The sequence below is a fragment of the Saimiri boliviensis genome, chromosome 3 (genome assembly GCF_048565385.1).
Source record: "Saimiri boliviensis isolate mSaiBol1 chromosome 3, mSaiBol1.pri, whole genome shotgun sequence".
Lineage (NCBI taxonomy): Eukaryota > Metazoa > Chordata > Mammalia > Primates > Cebidae > Saimiri > Saimiri boliviensis.
In genome coordinates, this window is record NC_133451.1 from 80,364,965 (window position 1) to 80,383,534 (window position 18,570).

At 37.9% G+C, this 18,570-nt stretch overlaps 1 protein-coding gene and 1 pseudogene across 4 annotated transcripts in view; one reads left to right on the forward strand and one right to left on the reverse strand.

Moving 5' to 3' along the window:
- Positions 1 to 18,570, reverse strand: part of KLHL8 (kelch like family member 8) — a 64,223-nt gene that overhangs the window by 5,628 nt on the left and 40,025 nt on the right. For all 4 annotated transcript variants that reach the window (XM_074396413.1, XM_039468528.2, XM_003923986.4 and 1 more), the window contains 5 exons: positions 18,244 to 18,430; positions 13,260 to 13,403; positions 11,534 to 11,645; positions 5,118 to 5,286; positions 4,755 to 4,914 (listed from right to left, as the gene is read on the reverse strand). In XM_074396413.1, coding sequence (XP_074252514.1) covers positions 4,755 to 4,914; positions 5,118 to 5,286; positions 11,534 to 11,645; positions 13,260 to 13,403; positions 18,244 to 18,430 — 772 coding nt within the window. The remainder of the gene's footprint in view (positions 1 to 4,754; positions 4,915 to 5,117; positions 5,287 to 11,533; positions 11,646 to 13,259; positions 13,404 to 18,243; positions 18,431 to 18,570) is intronic.
- On the forward strand, positions 1,611 to 2,412 carry LOC101051250 (uracil-DNA glycosylase pseudogene; annotated as a pseudogene).

Here is an 18,570-nt window from a genome sequence, read left to right on the forward strand (position 1 = left end):
GTCTTCTTTTTCAGTAGTTCCCTATCATTTCCCCAGATAATGCATAAACATGTATTATAATAAAGAATTCGAAGCAGGGGAATAGAAAAAGCAAAATGTAATTAGGATGTTTGACATACTTACATCTTCAAATTTTGCTTATTCAAATCAGTTGTACCTGTTTTGTTTTAAGTAGAACCTGAATGATCATGAAGATTTTTTTTTACTTTTTATTTTATTATTATACTTTAAGTTCTGGGGTACATGTGCAGAGTGTGCAGGTTACATAGGTATACACGTGCCAAGAAGATTTTTTTAATGTTCAACCTGAACTGTTCCCGTTTTTACCATGACTGTTCTAATCTTAAGTGTCCAGAAGATTTAAAAAGTAACAGCAACAATGTTATGCCTGTTGACATATAACATATGTCAATGCATATGGTAGATAGGGAGCTGTGAGAGGTAGCAATGATGTAATATAAGAACTTTGGATTCACAGACCCAAGTTCAAATTCCAGCTTTGCCACTTATTTATGCATGTGACTATGAGTAAATTATTCATTCTCTCTCAGTCTCCTGACTACTTTACAGAGCGATTGTGATAATCAGACAAGATGTAAAGATGAATTATGTTATTTCCCTTCTTTAATACACATGGGCACTGAAAGATTCAGCATTACTTCTGCTACTTAGAGATACTTATATGCTAACAATACAGCATTCTCTTATCAAGAAATATGTTGGCTGGGTGAGGTGGCTCATGCCTGTAATCCCAGCACTTTGGGAGGCCGAAGCAGGTAGATCACAAGGTCAGAAGTCAAGACTAGCCTGGCCAAGATGGTGAAACCTCGTCTCTACTAAAAATACAAAAATTAGCTGGGCGTGGTGGAGCAGGCACCTGTAATCCCAGCTACTTTGAAGGCTGAGGCAGAGAATTGCTTGAACCTGGGAGGCAGAGGTTGCAGTGAGCCAAGATTGTGCCACTGCACTCCAGCTTGGGCAACAGAGTGAGACTCAGTCTCAAAACAAAACAAAAGAAATATGTAACACAAACAATTTACATCAAGATATGTAAGCAAATATGACCTATGCTAGTAACAACCTTTCTGAATTCATTTCCTCCTCTATAAAGGAAGGTATTACGAATCACAATATATCATGTATTGGGGAACTACAAAGTGCCAGACACACTTTGAGATGTTTAACATGCATTATCTCTAATTCTTAAAATGATTCTGAAAGATAGGCATTATTCCCATTTCATAATCATTTAAAGCCTTGCTACTGGAAGTGTGTTGTGTGAACCTGAAACTGCATCATTATAACTTTAGAATTGTTTGAAACACAGAAACTAGGCCCCTCCTTTGCAATACAACAAGATCTCCAGATTGTTCATATGCACATTACAGTTTGAGAAAGCACTGATCTAATGTTCCTCCCAACTCTGCAATTCAGTAAGTTGAAAAGCAACAGAGACCAATTACTGACCGCTACAGCCAGGGCAAACTTTGCAGTCCTCTGACGGTGTGCGTTCACTCCCGGAGCCCTACCAGGAAGCAACGTGCCTGCAGCCCTGTGCCAGATAACCTAGGGACCCTATACGGGCAACCACAGCTGAGGAGGGTGAGGACATGGGGGTCACTCCTGCCAGGAAGGCCCCAGCTGAGCAGGACAAGCCCAAGATGCTGCCCTTCTTGCCAGTGAGCAGTTGGTTGGTATCCAGAGAAACAAGGCTGTGGCTCTACTGAGACTCATGGCCTGTAATATGTCCCTGGGCTTTGGTGAGAGTTGGAATAAGCACCTCAGTGGAGTTTGGGAAATGTATTTTATCAAGATAATAGGATTTGTTGCAGAAGAAAGGAAACATTACACTGTTTATCCACTCCACACCAAGTCTTCACCTGGACCCAGATGTGTGACATAAGAGATGTGAAGGTTGTCATCCTAGAACAGGATCCTTATCAGAGACCCAATCAAATTCATGGGCTGCTTTAGTGTTCAAAGACCTGTTCCACCTCCATGTGGTTTGGAAAACATTTATAAAGAGCTGTCCACAGATGTGGATGGTTTTATTAATCCTGGTCATTGAGATTTATCTGGGTGGGCCAAAAAGGTGTTCTCCTATTCCAGGCTGTCCTCACTGTTCTGGCCCATCAAGCCAATTCTCATAAGGAGAGAGGGTGGGAGCAATTTACCAATGCCGTTGTGTCCTGGCTAAATCAGGACACAATTGGCCTTGTCTTCCTGCTCTGGGGCTCTTATGCTCAGAAGAAGGGCAGTGCTACAGACAGCAAGCAGCACCATGTGCTGCAGATGGCTCATTCCTCCCCATTTTCAGTGTACAGAGGATTCTTTGGATGTAGACAATATTCTAAGACCAATGAGCTCCTGTAGAGGTCTAGTAAGAAGCCCACTGACTGGAAGGAGCTATGATCCTCAGCTGAGGGGTAGTCTGTCTCCATTGGTGGTGATTGAGAAGCTGCTGTTAAAAGTATTTGTCACTTGCAGAATCAAATTGAAAATTTCCCTATTAATTCTTAAACACTCTGCATAAGAAGTAAAGGTTCCATAAAGCAGCCATGAACCAGGTTGCCCAGAAATGGCAGCTTTATGTAGCCACACACAGCAAAGGCCACCATTTGCCCAAATGTCTCTACAACATGGCTTCAGCCTAAAACATGCTAACTTCTCAGAAGACAGATATGGTCAAATGCTCACTTGGCTCACTTTATCTCCCTTACCTTTATGATTAAAGGGGGAAGATGTACACCTTTTAGAACCATAGTTTGGTGCCTGCTGTTAATTGGTTTTGCCTGGTTGAATTTCAATTACAAGGTGTTTTAGGGGGTGTTTTTGCTTAGAAAGGCCCCCTTTTCCTAGACCACCAAGCATTCCGGTCTCTGCCAAGTACACTGCCCCCTTGATCTTTCAAGAGGCCTTGAAGAAAGCATGAGGGTTTTGCAGGGTTCTGGAAATCTGGCCCCAAAATTAGGGCTCAATTTTCTGACTGTAGTAGAGGTAAAGATTCCTAAGGAACAGTCCTTGGTGTTAGCCTTAACAGACAGACAAGGACTGAGGGATGTGAACTGAGTCTTGTTATTCTTTGGGTGTTTCATGGAATAAGCAGTGAAATTCAGACAAGAAAACAGAAAAGGGAATTCTTCTTTAATGGGGGGAGGTGGTTTTCTTCTAGGGTTAACCTGAGTTGGTGTTTATAAGATAGCACAACTGCTAACTGCTGTTTTTTATGGACTGAATCACTTTGTAATATTTTTTCTGCAACACTGGAGTTTTACTTTTTTTAAAAGATATTTATGCATATGTATATATATTATATAACATATTTCACAATCCTTTTTTTTTTAAGACACAATCTCTATTGGGTCTGCACCTTCATCCTTGATCTTGTTAGCAGTAACATTTTTTGCTGCTAGCTGGGTTAAAGAGTTAGCCCTGCATGGGATTTGGTAATAAAAATTGTTAAATTTTTAAAAAAGCAATATAAACATTAGCATAATCTTTATTTATATGAAATACCTAGGCTAGGCACAGTGGCTCATGCCTGTAATTCCAGCACTTTGGGAAGCCAAGGCAGGCCAATCACTTGAGGTCAGGAATTCAAGACCAGACTGGCAAACATGATGAAATGCTGTCTTTACTAAAAATACAAAAAGTAGTTGGATGTGGTGGTGCATGCCTGTAATCCCAGCTACTTGTAGACTGAGGTGGGAGAATCCCTTGAACACGGGACACAGAGATTGCGGTGAGCTAAGATCATACCACTGTGCTCCAGCCTGGGTGACAGAGCAAAAATCTGTCTCAAAAAAAAAAAAAAAAAAGAAAGAAATACTGGCCAGGCATAGTGGCTCACCCCTGTAATCCCAGCACTTTGGGAGGCTGAAGTGGGTAGATAACCTGAGCTCAGGAGTTCAATAGCCTGACCAACATGGAGAAACCCTGCCTCTACTAAAAATACAAAAAATTAGCCAGGCGTGGTGGCATATGCCTGTAACCCTAGCTACTTGAGAGGCTGAGGCAGGAGAATACCTTGAATTCAGAAGGCGAAGGTTGCAGTGAGCTGAGATCATGCCATTACACTCCAACCTGGGCAACAAAAGCAAAACTCTGCCTCCAAAAAAAAAAAAAGAAAGAAAGAAAGAAATACCTACTGGCTTACTTGAATCATTCAATGTAATTTCCCTTGAAATTAGGTTGAGAAAAACAAATCTTACACTTCAAATGTAACCTTAACAATCCAGCTGGGCATCGTGGCCCATGCCTGTAAGCCTAGCACTCTGGGAGGGTAAGGCAGGAGGGTCACTTAAGTCCAGTTGTTCACGACCAGCCTGGGCAGCACAGCAAGGACCCATCTTTACAAAAAAACAAAACAAAACAAAACAAAACTGGGTGTGGTAGCATGGGCTTGTAGTCCTAGCTACTTGAGAGGCTGAGGCAGGAAGATCATGTGAGCCCAGGAGATCAAGGCTGCAGTGAGCTATGATTGTGCCACTGCACTCTAGCCTGGGCAACAGAAAGACACTGTCTCCCTCTAAAAAAAACAAAACAAAACAAAACAAAAAAACCAAAAGCATCATACCAAACATGTACAATTCTTATCTGTTAATTATAAACAAAATTTAAGAGGAGAGAATTCAAAAGCATATCTTAGGATTGATTCTACTTAAGGCTAAATGCAACATAATTTTTTGTTACTCTGTTGTATGACAGTTGTCATTATATATAATGATATATTGGAGAATTACCCATCTACTTACCAACTACATATAAGCAACCGTGAAGCTTGCTAACTCCATTGCCTGCTCTTCGTTGACCCATTTCTTTAACTTCTATCCACTTATCCAGATGTGGATCATATCTTTCCACGCTAGATAAAGAAGCCATTCCATCATTGCCACCTACTGCATAAACATGGTTCTGAAATGAAAAGAGTCAAACAAAACACATGACATTAGATTTTGAATTTACTTCTATATTGTCCTAATGGTAAATTAGAATATACAAGGCAGTATTTCATGAAATAATATGATATATAATATCTTCATACTGGTGATATATTGGACCTTTCCTTACTGAATGTGATGCAATGTAATTCAAGGGCAAGTTGCCATATAACTTACTATTAGAGCAACAGAGCCAACTCCTCCACGGGGAGTATTCATTGGTGCCACTGTACTCCACTGATCAGACTCTATGTCGTATCTCTCCACATCATTGAAGCAAGTATTGTCATCTAACCCTCCAATCGCATAAATTGGGCCTCCTAAGGAAGCCAAGGCAATTCCTCGCCTGCAAAGACAATAAAACATACTTTAGCAACTAGATTTGTTTCTAGGAAAAAAGTCACACAAAAAAACGGTCCTAATGCAAATCATTTATCATGTTAATCTTCAAATAGCATAGTTTGTGTCCATTAAGATTTATCAAAGCTTTTCAATAGATGGCTACAGAATTGCCAAACTGTGCAACCCTATGTGAATACTGTCCCCTAAAGTTGTACAGTGCATAGCCTACACAGACTAAACTCAAAACAATAAATTATAACCCAATAAAATAGTATTAAAAAGTCCAAAATAAGTCGGGCATAATGGCTCACGCCTGTAATCCCAACACTTTGGGAGGTTAAGGTGGGCGGATCATGAGGTCAGGAGATCGAGACCATTCTGGCCAACATGGTGAAACCTTGTCTCTACTAAAATACAAAAAATTAGGCAGGCGTGGTGGCACGCAACCATAGTCCCAGCTACTCGGGAGGCTGAGGCAGGGGAATCTCTTGAACCCAGGAGGTGGAGGTTGCAGTGAGCCGAGACTGTGCCTCTGCACTCCAGACTGATGACAGAGCAAGACTCAGTCTCAAAAAAAAAAAAAAAAAAAAAGTCCAAAATATTCAATTAGCGCAACACACAGTTGTATAATCGAGAGGTTAATGAGTTGACAGAGCAGTTTTGCAGTGGAGGTCAGAAGCCAATCTCACTTATAAATCAATGCTCATTTTGTTGCAAGGTTTCATTACACCACACAAAAGAATATCAAATTTTGTACTACAAGTTTTATATCACATTGCTTTATTTCTGAAGGGTATTTACTTTTCTTTGAAAGTAAGAGAGTTGGCCCATGTTAAAAGCTAATTCATTTAACAGTGATCACACACACACACACAAATCTCAATTTCTTAAAAAACACACTGCAGCAATCAAAAAGTTGAACTATGATCAAACTATTATTTTGTTACTAGCTTGGATAATTTATAAACCTCTACTACCTTGTGTCTCATCTGGGACATAGCTGGGGTTAATGAGTTAATACAGGAAAAGCACGAAGAAAAATGTCTGGCCCATATTTAGTGCTGTGAAGTATTAGCTTTTGTTATTATTGAAGAAAGCAACTGCTTCACTGAGATTCTAACTCTACATTTATCAGAGAGTATCCAACAAAAGAATTCTTAGGATAAGAATTCATTCACTTCCAGTGTCCTCAACCTCTTTTCTCTTGGATATAAAGCTATGACTTACCAAATACTGTAGTTATAAAAATTTTCAGGTGTTTGAGAACAAGTACACGTGTTCTCTAGAATGTAAGGAAGTTAGGTCAGGAAAGTAAAGTAAGTATGCCTAATGATTGTCCCTCTCCTCAAACCACAAAAGCAGACAACATTATTGGCTTATTTCCTACTCCTCAAAACTCTTTTGATTTTCATAACAACACACATTATCACTAAAATTCCTACATCTCTGGCTAGTGCTTTTCAGCTTCCTTTATCAGTGCCTTCTTTACTCCATCATTAAATTAAAAAGTTCCCTAAGGATCATTCTACACTTTCTCTCCCTAAGCAATCCCATTATTTCCACAGATTTGTGATAATTCAAGTATTTATTTCCAGACATACACTCAATTTCTACCTCAAATCTGTCCTGCTGGCTCTTCAATCTTAACTTTAATCTGAAATGACACTCATTGCCCACCTCCCTGTGGTAGGGAGGATTGTAAGATACTCCCCGTGCCCCATGACCTTCATCCCTGGTGTTACTATCATAATTATGCTACATTGTATGGCAAAAGGGAGGTGACTTTGATGGGCCTAATCTAATCACACAAACCTTCAAAAGCAGAGAGGTTTCTCAAGCTGGTAGTCAGAAACTCAAAAAACCAGGTGAATGCAGTATGCCATAGCTTGTTTGAAGGTGGAGGGGAACATGTGGAAAGGATCTGAGAGTGATTTCTAGTCAACAGCCAGTAAAAATGAGAAACTCAGTCCCATAGCCACAAAAAACTGAATTGTATCAATAATCTAAATTGCCTTGGAAGTGGCTTCTTCCCCAGTGCCTTCAGATAAAAGCCTAGCCCACCCTCTTGATTCTGGCCTTGTGGGATCCTAAGTAGAAAACCCAGCAAACCTGCATGACTTTTGAACTGTGAGTTAATAAATAGGTGCTACTTTAAGCTGCTAAACTGGTGGTAATTTGTTACACAGACTTAGAAAACTAATATGCCCCCATCACAAAAAAGAATTTTATTCCATTTACCACCTTGTTTTCCTAACTCAGAAATCATACCACTACCCATCCAGTTGCTTAAGGCAGAAACTGAAGAATCATCCTTGCCTCTATCTAATTGTTCTTTCTAATTATCATAAAGTCTTACTGACTATATACCTCTGAACTGTCTTTGAAATACATTCTCCTTTCTCTATGGCAATTTCTATCAGTTTAGTCCAAGTCATCATTATTTCTTTATAATAGGAGATGAAGAATTGAAATAACCCTTTTTGGTCTGTTAGACTGTTTTCACTCTGGTCATCCTCAAGTCTCTCCTCCATTTTGTATGCATAAGTTCTCTAAAAAGAGAAATCTGATCCCATAATTCCCCTATTATTTAAATAAAAATATAAAATGTATATTTAATATACATGCATATTAAATATATGCTTAGTTCAAAGACCATCAGATAAAATATTCTTGTTAAACTTGAAAGGCCTCCTTTACTTATTCTTTCTGCCTCATTTCTAGACACTCTTCCCCTTAATCTCTCAACCATACTAGACCTCTTTCATGTTCTTTGCTTTCTTTCATCTCTAGGTTTTTGAAGGCTCTTCATCTCCCTCCACTCACCACTCAGTCCACCTACAATAACTTAATCAGGCTAAATTCTGCAGTTCCTTCAGATCTTAAATTAAATGGGACTTCATTAAGATGTTCTGCACTCTTCAAGCACCCTTTACTCACCCAGTGCTAATGTTATTGCCCTTATATCATTATTTGTATCTTCTCTTCTACAGTATAAGCTACACAGAGGCAGACATATAAGGATTAAAAATGTAGTTTGGGATTTTATCCTCCATTTTAATCCATGCAGTTATCATGTGGTATAAATCACTCCCTATTAAAGTATTAAACTGTCATTTGTTAGCTTTTTTCCCACCTAGGATTCTTTCTCATGAGGTGGAAAAAAAGCTTCAAATGTCTTCACATTTCTATTTAATCTTTCATATTTTAACACATGAAGAAAACTCAGTTGAAAATATTGTTATATTAATCAAAAACAGAAAATTAGAAGCACATATCCCCATGTGTGGTTTATTTTTAACTGCTCATTTTGATAACAAGTCATTTTTAACTCTTAGACAATGGTGCTAGTTTGCCAACCATATAAGCCACAATGCCTGAGGTATGGTTTTACTAGTTCAGGTTTCTTTCTTTCCTTTTATTAAACTGTGGGTGATATATTTATAAATATATATATATATATATATATATATATATATATATATATATATAACCTGCAGTTTTTTGTTTTCATTTTTTGAGACAGAGTTTCACTCTTGTCATCTAGGCACGTTATCGGCTCACTGCAACCTCTACCTCCTGGGTTCAAGCAACTCTCATGCCTCAGCCTCTCTAGCAGCTGGGATTACAGGCACCCACCACCACACCAGCTAATTTTTGTATTTTTAGTAGAGACAGGGTTTTGCCATGTTGGGCAGGCTGGTCTCAAACTCCTGACCTCATGCAATCCGCCCACCTCAGTCTCCCAAAGTGCTTGGATTACAGGCATGAGCCACCATGCCTGGCCCACTGGCAGTTTTATTAAAAGAAACTCTTCAGCAATATTTTCAATATTTACTCAGATAGCCTTCTTCTCTCTTCTTGAATTATATTTTCACTCTGACCCAGAGGCAGAATTATTCTAGTATTCTAGTTATCCTAATATCTAGTTTTATATAAATTATAAAGCTCATCTTTGAAATCCTCATGCTATTTACTGAACAATAAATTGAAAAAGAAAAATAATAATCAAATTTAATCTCCCATTTGGTGCAAAATATATGTGATCTTTCTGAAATACAATTCCAGTCACTGGGAGGAATTATAGTATGTTTCATTTCTATTATACTGAATCATAAACAAATATTCATTTATTCCTACTAAAGCAACATACACCTCTTAAAATATCTAGTTACTCCTGTAAGTTTTCTTGTCTCCAGATCACAACGCTTCAACTGTTTTTTCTAGATAACATGGTTTTCAGATGAATTACTAACCTGCTAGTTCTTACTTACATGCATTCCAGATTCTCATTCTCACATTTATAATAATCAATTTTGTGCACCTATTTATCTTATGTTCAAATTATAAACACATTACTGCACTAGTAAGTTATATTCTAAAACATTCACCCAAAATACATTTTAAAAAATGTACAGAGTCTAATCTTTTATTTCCATATCCCAACTGGTGTTATATATCCTACTTCACAGATTTGGACATATCAGTGTCAAGAACAATACAACTATAAACTCCCTTAATCTAAGGCTTCACTTCTTTTAATGTAGGCAATATATTCACTTTTTTCCTTTCCTGAACTGTGTTTCATGATGGTTAAGGTACTTTTCTCCATATGAAACAATCATAAACCTGATTTCCCACCATGTTATGTTGTACTGGTATAACTGAGTTTTGTTTTTTTTTTTTTTAATTTAATTTAATTTTATTTTTTTTTAATTGCATTTTAGGTTTTGGGGTACATGTGATGAACATGCAAGATTGTTGCATAGGTACACACATGGCAGTGTGCTTTGCTGCCTTCTGTCCCCTCACCTGTATCTGTCATTTCTCCCCATGCTATCCCTTCCCACCTCCCCACCCCCCGCCCCTCCCCAATTTCCCCCCAACGGACCCCAGTGTGTAGTGCTCCCCTCCCTGTGTCCATGTGTTCTCATTGTTCAACACCCGCCTATGAGCGAGAATATATGGTGTTTGATTTTCTGCTCTTGTGTCAGTTTGCTGAGAATGAGTTTTTAAAATACCTAAGGCAGGTTTTAACTTCTAACTCTAATGTTAACATTTTTTAGGTTTTTGCCTAGAGTAGCCTACCCTGTCTTTAGAATCTTGATTTGGTCACACGTCTTAGTGATCTTTGCACCTTAGGATACCTAAAAGTTTGGTATTCAAGTCATTAATAAAAGCGTCAAACAGGTTAGAGTACTAAGTATGTTACTGAAAATCTCCCCTTTAGAGTGATATATTAATCAACATATATTCCAGTTTATGTTGATGAGAATACAAACATTAGAACACAAATATATAAATAAGAACATAAATATGTATGTGAGAACTTAAAATATTAATGCTCATCCGGGTAAAAATCAGTGAAGAAAATAGAAATCGAGGACAATTTTCTTAACATGATAAAAATATAGATACCTTAGTTCTAAAGTCAGTATCTTATTTAATAGTGAAACACTACTTTTCTAACAAGATCAGGAACAAGACAACATCTACCATCTCTGCCACTATTCACTGGGATTAGATTATTAGGCAATAAAATCAGAAATGAAAAATCAATTAGAAGCATAAGAATGTATGGGAAATTTGACCCAAAAAGTCTACAGATTTATTAACAGTACTGTATCAATGGTAATTGCTACTATGACTGTATAACATGTTAACATTATGGGAAGCTGGGTGCAGGGCAGACGGCAAGGTTTTGCCATCTTGGCACTGACATTTGGCATTATCTTTGCCACTGGCATTTGGGGTAGATTATTTGTTGTGGGGGCTGTCCTGTGCATTATAGAGTCTTTAGCAGCATCCCTGACTTCTTCCCATAGATGCTAGTAGCAATCTTCCCATCCCCAAGCTGTGACAACCAAAAATGTCTCCAGACACTGCCAAGTGTCCCACAGAGGGGACAAAATCATCTTCAGTTGAGAACCACTAGTACACAGGAACTTTACTATTTTTGCACTTCTCTGGATAAACTAAAATTATCTCAAAATAAAACGTTTAAAAAAAATCAGTGCCCACGTATAAGTGAAAACTGTGACTACCACATGGTACTCTAAACCATTATTGCATTTTTAATTCTAAAAAGAAAATAAAAAGTGGTAACAAAGCATCACCTTGGACATGCTAACAAAATGTGTTTGGGAAGGTATTTAAAGTTTCTAAAATAGAAAAAAAGTTTAAAATAAGGCCTTTAAATTTTATGAAACTTTATTGCCACCATCAGTTCAAAATAACTTTCCATGCTGATCTACCTCTTTGTGTTCATTGATGCCTTCATCATCCATTTATTAGTGACAGGATCAAACATCTCCATGCTACCTAAATGTTCATTTCCATCATGTCCACCTACTGCATACACTTTACCTGTCAAATAGAGAAGCATTTTCATTTGACTCCAAATAAATTAATAACATTAATGTTTTTATATATATATATATATATATAAACTATATAATTAAAATGTCACCATAAGTTAATTTTCAACAACTGCTGCTTTGTCCAACGTTAGGATCAATGTCATTTCAGTAGTTGAATGAAGCTTGCACTAAACATGCTGTTCTACATGAAGTAATTTATTAGTAAATGCTCTAATACTATACCCCCACTTAGGGTTTCCAACTTTTTATTACTTGGTAGATGAAATCACTAATTTTGCCTTCAAAGAACACTTAATAAAATGGAAAAATGCTCTTCTCAGATTATATTTTAAAATATAAAACTGGTAGCCAGGCATGGTGGCTCACACCTGTAATCCCAGCACTTTGGGAGGCCGAGGTGGGTGGACCACCTGAGGTCAGGAGTTTGAGGCCAACTTGGTGAAACCCCATCTCTACTAAAATACAAAATATTAGCCTGGCATGGTGGTGGGCACCTGTAATCCCAGCTACTCATGAGGCTGAGGCAGGAAAATTGCTTGAACCCAGGAGGCAGAGGTTGTAGTGAGCTGAGATTGCGCCACTGCCTTCTAGCCCGGGCAACAAGAGTAAAACTTCACCTCAAAAAAAAAATTTTATATATATATATACACACACACACACACACACACACACACACACACACACACACAACTGGTTTGTTGTTTGGTTTTTCTTTTTGAGACAGGGTTGTGTTCTGTGACCCAGGCTTGAGTGTGCAGTGGCGTTATCACTGCTCAATGCAGCCTCAAACCTCTGGGCTCAAGTGATGCTTCTACCTCAGCCTACTGAGTAGCTGAGACCACAGGTGTGCACCATTGTGTGTGGCTAAATTTTTAAATTTTTTTTTGTAGAGACAAGGTCTCCCTACCTTGCCCAGGCTGGTCTTGAACTCACAGGCTCAAATGATCTTCCCACCTCAACCTTCACAAAACTGTTAGTATGATCAATTTTTTAACTCAATGAAACAAACAAAAATACACACAGAAAAAGAGGAGAGATTGTACACCAAAATGTTAACTGGGACTATTTCTGGGTGTTTGTGTTACAAGCGGTTTTCAGTTTTTATGAAAATGTTTCTATATTGTTAAAAATTCATTTATACTTTTATAATAAAAAAAGTGGCCACTTAAGAGTTTTCTGACAACCTATCCATGGTTATACAATTAATTCATTTTCAGGAATGAGTAAAAACAATTTCAGTAATAATTATTAATTTTAGTTAGATGGGTATTAAAAAGGATGATATGTAATTATAATTTGGGTTCAATAAACATTTTTTCTTGGTTTAATTTTTTGGTAAATATAACTGAGAATAATTTAACTCTTTATATCTATTTTCTTTGATATTTATCTCCATATCATGCACATATATGCAACAGATTGCACACTGAGCATCTGTGGGCACAAAGCAAGTAAATAATCACTAATCAAACATTTTATTTAAAAATTATTTATAATTTTATCATTTTCTTACATAAAAAATAAATTCTCAAAGTTCAGATATTTAAAAAAGAGCACTGTGATCATGTGCATGTGATACTTCAGACAAGCGTGTACCCACCTTCCACAGAGATTACACCCACATGTCGCCTTCGGCTATTCATTTCTGGCCCAAAGAACCAACTGTTTTTGTTGATAGAATAGCATTCAATACTCCGAAAGGGGTCACCAGATCCACCTCGACCACCTACACAAAACAGCACACCTAAAGGTAAAGGCACAAATAAAGATAAATCATAGATGCCAAATTAAAAAAACAAACAAAAAAATTAGTGTAGAAAAGCATTTAGAAAGTTCAAACTTTGGGTAAAAGCAAAAAGACAAAAAAAAGTTATTTGGATAGTATTCAGTGTTATTATGTTACTAAAAATATAATATAATTTTCTTCTTGTCCCCTCAGAGAATAGGGTATATCAGCTATCTCCGCTTACTAATATTCCACTACAATATGTTGTATACCTCACCTACCTTCTAAAATTCCTCTTGCTAAGGTCATAACCAAACCAATCAACCCGAGTTTATTTCTTACTGAACACAATTGCCACACTTGATATGTTGATCACTGACCATTTTTCAGGAAACATCTTACCTCCTCGATTTCTATAATATCAGTCTCCTTTTGTCGCCAACCATTTATTTCCTTCTTTCTACATTTGCCATGTTCCATCCTGAGCCCACTTCTCACATAACTTTTTGCTCATTCAGGAAAACTTCATCCCTTTGTTTTAGATTCCATCTTTATTGTAATACCTTCCTAAATACATTTCCAAGCCACACGTCCACTTGATGTCCCACTGACACTTCAAACCCAACAAGTTCAAAAAGATCTCCCCTCCTTGCCTACCTAAACAACCTCTTCCTTCCTTGCGGTGTTCTATCTGTTCCTATTTCCAATGCCACTGGTAACAGTTCATACCCTCATCACCTATTAAACTGACTACTGCAAAATCCTGTCCTCTCTTAATAATTAGCAGTCTTTTTGCTTTCAGATTCTTACCACAGTAAACTTACAAAAAACCTCTTTCGAGCCTTCTGTTACCTACACCAGTACTTCTCAAAAACTTTAGAGAATGCTACTGAATTGTACACTTAAAAAATGGGCAGGTGCAGCAGCTCGTGCCTGTAATCCCAGCATTTTGGGAGGCTGAGATAGGAGGATCATTTGAGGCCAGGAGCTGGAAACCAGCCTGGGCAACAGAGCATCTCTACAAAAAAATTTAAAATTAGCCAGGTGTGGTGGTGCCTGCCTGTAGTCCCAGCTACATGGGAGGCTGAGGCAGGAGGCTCACTTGAGCCCAGGATTTGAATGCTGCAGTAAGCTAGGATTGCACTACAGCATTCCAGTCTGAGTGACAGAATGAGATCCTGTCTCTAAAAAGAAATAAGACAAAAATGCTTAAAATGGCGAATTTCGTTATATATATTTTACCACAATTAAAAAACACACACACATACTGTAGTGTAATTCTGAATCACCTGGAGAACATAAAATATGGATTGCTGGGCCTGACTTCAGAGTTTCTGATTTAGGAGGTTTGAAATAAGTCCAAGAATTTGCATTTCTTACAAATTCCCAAGTGAATGCTGATGCTACTGGTCCAGGGGTGACCACTTCCTTCACACTCTGAGTAACAAAGGCTGCTTTACAAGGTAAAACCTTATCACAGCATAAAGGTCTTCCAGGATCTAACCCAATCTTCTCCCCGCTCTCTCTCTCTCTTAAACTTCATGCTCCTGCAACTATGCATATAGTACACGTCTTTGGTGTTCCTATAGCACTTTTGGTAATCAGCATTCATTAAACACACAGTATTAAAATGATCTGTTATGCTGACATCTGTTACCAGAGTCTGTGCATTAAACATTTATGAATTAACAAGGACTAGAACAGTACCTGCCACGTACTAGGCATTCAATAATTCCCTGAACTCCCTTTACCCTAACTAGCATTCAGAAGAACATTTATTTATTATTCAAAACTAAGGCTAAGGTTTACTTTCCTATAAAACCTTTTCTGACTCTTTCAAGATGAAAATAACTACTGTTTTCTTTTACGTCCCATTATACCTTAAGATGATAAAAAAAAAAAAAAGCACCTGTTAATTCTTTACTGTATTTATTCAAAAGTCTATTTTCCTAGACGAGACAAGTTATTCCAAAATAAGTCTGGCTATCTTCTGTACGTGCCTGCATTTCTTATACCTAACCCAGAACCTTTCACATGGTAGGCACTTAATAAATATTTGCTGAATGACTGCATAAATGAATGCCTGGTAGCTGCTTGTGCTATCTTTTTCAACTAATTCAATATTTTGTTAGATAAATTTAAAGCTGGAAGAGCCATTAGGTGTGGTAGCTCACACCCATAATACCAGCCCTTCAGGAGGCTGAAATGGATGAATCACTTGAGCCCAGGTGTTTAGCCCTGGGACCACAGACACATGCCACTACATGTGAGACTCACTAAAATATAGTGAGACCCGAGTGGGTCTTAGCTGCTCAAGGGGGCTGAGATAGGAGGACTGCTTGAGCACAGGAGGTTCAAGACTACAGTGAGCTATGACTGCACTACTGCACTGCAGCCTGGATGATAGAGCAAGACCCTGACACAATTTTTTTTTTTTTTTGAGACAGAGTCTTGCTCTGTCACCAGGCTGGAGTGCAGTGGTGTGATCTTGGCTCCCTGCAACCTCTGCCTTCCAGGTTCAAGCCATTCCCCTGCCTCAGCCTCCCGAGTAGCTGGGACTACAGGCGCGCGCCACCACACCCGGCTAATATTTTTTGTATTTTAACGGACACGGGATTTCACCATGTTGGTCAGGACGGTCTTAATCTCCTGACCTCATGAGCTACCCACGTTGGTCTCTCAAAATGCTGGGATTACAGGCGTGAGCTACCACACCCGGCCAAAAATTTTTTTAATAAAAAAATAAAAATAAAGTTGGCAGAAACTGTAAAGATCATTTAGTCAAATTGTTTATAAGTAAACTGAGGCCTTGATTAAGAAACGTGTTTATAAATTGGGCTGAGCGTGGTGAGTCACACATGTAATCCAGCACTTTGGGAGGCTAAGGCAGGTGGATCACTTGCAGTCAGGAGTTTGAGACCAGCCTGGCTGACATGGTGAAACCCTGCCTCTGCTAATAACACAAAAAAATTTAGCCTTGTGTAGTGGTGCACACAAGAAATCGCTTGAACCTGGGAGGCAGAGGTTGCAGTGAGCCAAGATTGCACCACTGCACCCCAGTTTGGGTGACAGAGTGAGACTCTGTCTCAAAAAAAAGAAAAAGAAATTTGTTTATAAGTAAACTGAGGCCTTGATTGAGAAATTTGTCCAAAATTACAGATGTTCAATGGCACAGCTAGAATTATAACCCCAGAATGTAACACTAAACTTTTAGATTAGACTTTCTTTAAGTGAAAACTAGTATTTCATCTATATAGTTCATGTAGGGACATATCATGGAAGGAAAAAAAAAAACTAAAATAAGTAAAAAGACTAGGATGCATATCCTTTCTCTGCTATGTCTATGTGTGGCCTTGAGTATACTTTTAAACTAATTCTTATTATCTTCATCCTTAAAATGGAATAAAACTACCTATTTCACAATAAGGATCAAATCCTTTGCTAAAATATAATACATAAAGTTGCTTCAGTCACGTAAGAGATCGTTTATATGAGCATATAGTACATTTTGGCATATAACCTAGGCTGTTAAGACATTATTTGAATTCAGTTCTGAGTTTGAAGTATTTCATCAAATATCTTGACTTTCTAAATTCACAACAAAAAGGCTACCCAGCCGGGCGCGGTGGCTCAAGCCTGTAATCCCAGCACTTTGGGAGGCCGAGGCGGGTGGATCACGAGGTCGAGAGATCGAGACCATCCTGGTCAACATGGTGAAACCCCGTCTCTACTAAAAGTGCAAAAAATTAGCTGGGCATGGGGGCACGTGCCTGTAATCCCAGCTACTCAGGAGGCTGAGGCAGGAGAATTGCCTGAGCCCAGGAGGCGGAGGTTGCAGTGAGCCGAGATCGCGCCATTGCACTCCAGCCTGGGTAACGGGCGAAACTCCGTCTCAAAAAAAAAAAAAAAAAAAAAAAAAAAAAAAAAGGCTACCCAACTAAAAAAACTAATTCTTTATATCAACCTATAAAAAATGAGAATAACTAGTTGTTGTTCTACTTCTTCATAAGCAGGTGCATGACTTTCAGCATTTCTTTTTATTACCTAGATAAAATCTCATTCTACTCATAATCAAGTATTGCCTTTTGCTGTTTTTCAGGCTATTTCAAAGACCTCATTATTTGATAATTATATATTTAGATAGCACCACATAGAGAGGAAGTCTCTATTCAGAGCTCCTATTCCTAAATTTCTGAACCTCATGTATTTCCTCGTGTCTCAAATATATTACACTTTATAAATATTAAAAAGTGATACTTCCTATGGCATAAAATGCCTCAAGAAAAGAAGTGAACATGAACTATTTTCTTGGGAAAATGAATGCCTCCTAAAATATAAGGGCTTTAGATTCTAAGAGTTTAATAGAACTCATTATACAAATATTAGCTATGTTTACTGCCCTTCTTTTTATTTGGTAAAATGAAAAAACAAAATATTTAGACACACAATATATTTCAAGCTCCATGCTTGGCCCTAGGGATACAAACCTAAATAAGATGCTCAACTGTCTTTAAGGAACTTAAGACATGTCAAATGAATACATGGCAATACAACATAGTAAACCAAGTTCAGAATCTGGGACGATCTCAAAGGAAGAGCTATTTTGGTAGGCTCTTCAGAGTATATAGGACTAATTATGACTTTTTTAAAAATTGGCCTATTGGTAAAACTAAATAATGTACAGTAAAAACTATCAATACATACATACAACTGTATTTGTCAATTATTACTTTAAGGCAATCAGACACTAATTATCTTACAACTACATTTGGGCACACATGAACAACCCTCAAATACAATAAAGATTCTTCCAGGAGAGTTTTTATCATTGTATTACATCAATAAGCAATTTGGTTACCAGCAGTATGCTTCCTTGGGGTAGTCCGAATAGAGTATTCAAAGTCAGGTACTGCTCTGCTACTCAAGTGAAGGTGGTAATTTCTTGCTTCATCCAGTAAATCTCTACATTTTAGATTTTGCTTGACAATCTGTTCTTTTGCCACAACACCCATAAGAAAATCAACCGGCAACAATGGCAGACGAACCTAAGATTATGAATAGTTGCAATATAAAATTTAAGTGAAAATAAGATGGTTCATTCTCCACTTTCACTGCAGCATGTTCTTTTTAAAACTTACGTTGCTACTTCACGAAATCTAACATGTTCATGAAATTCAATGCCCCA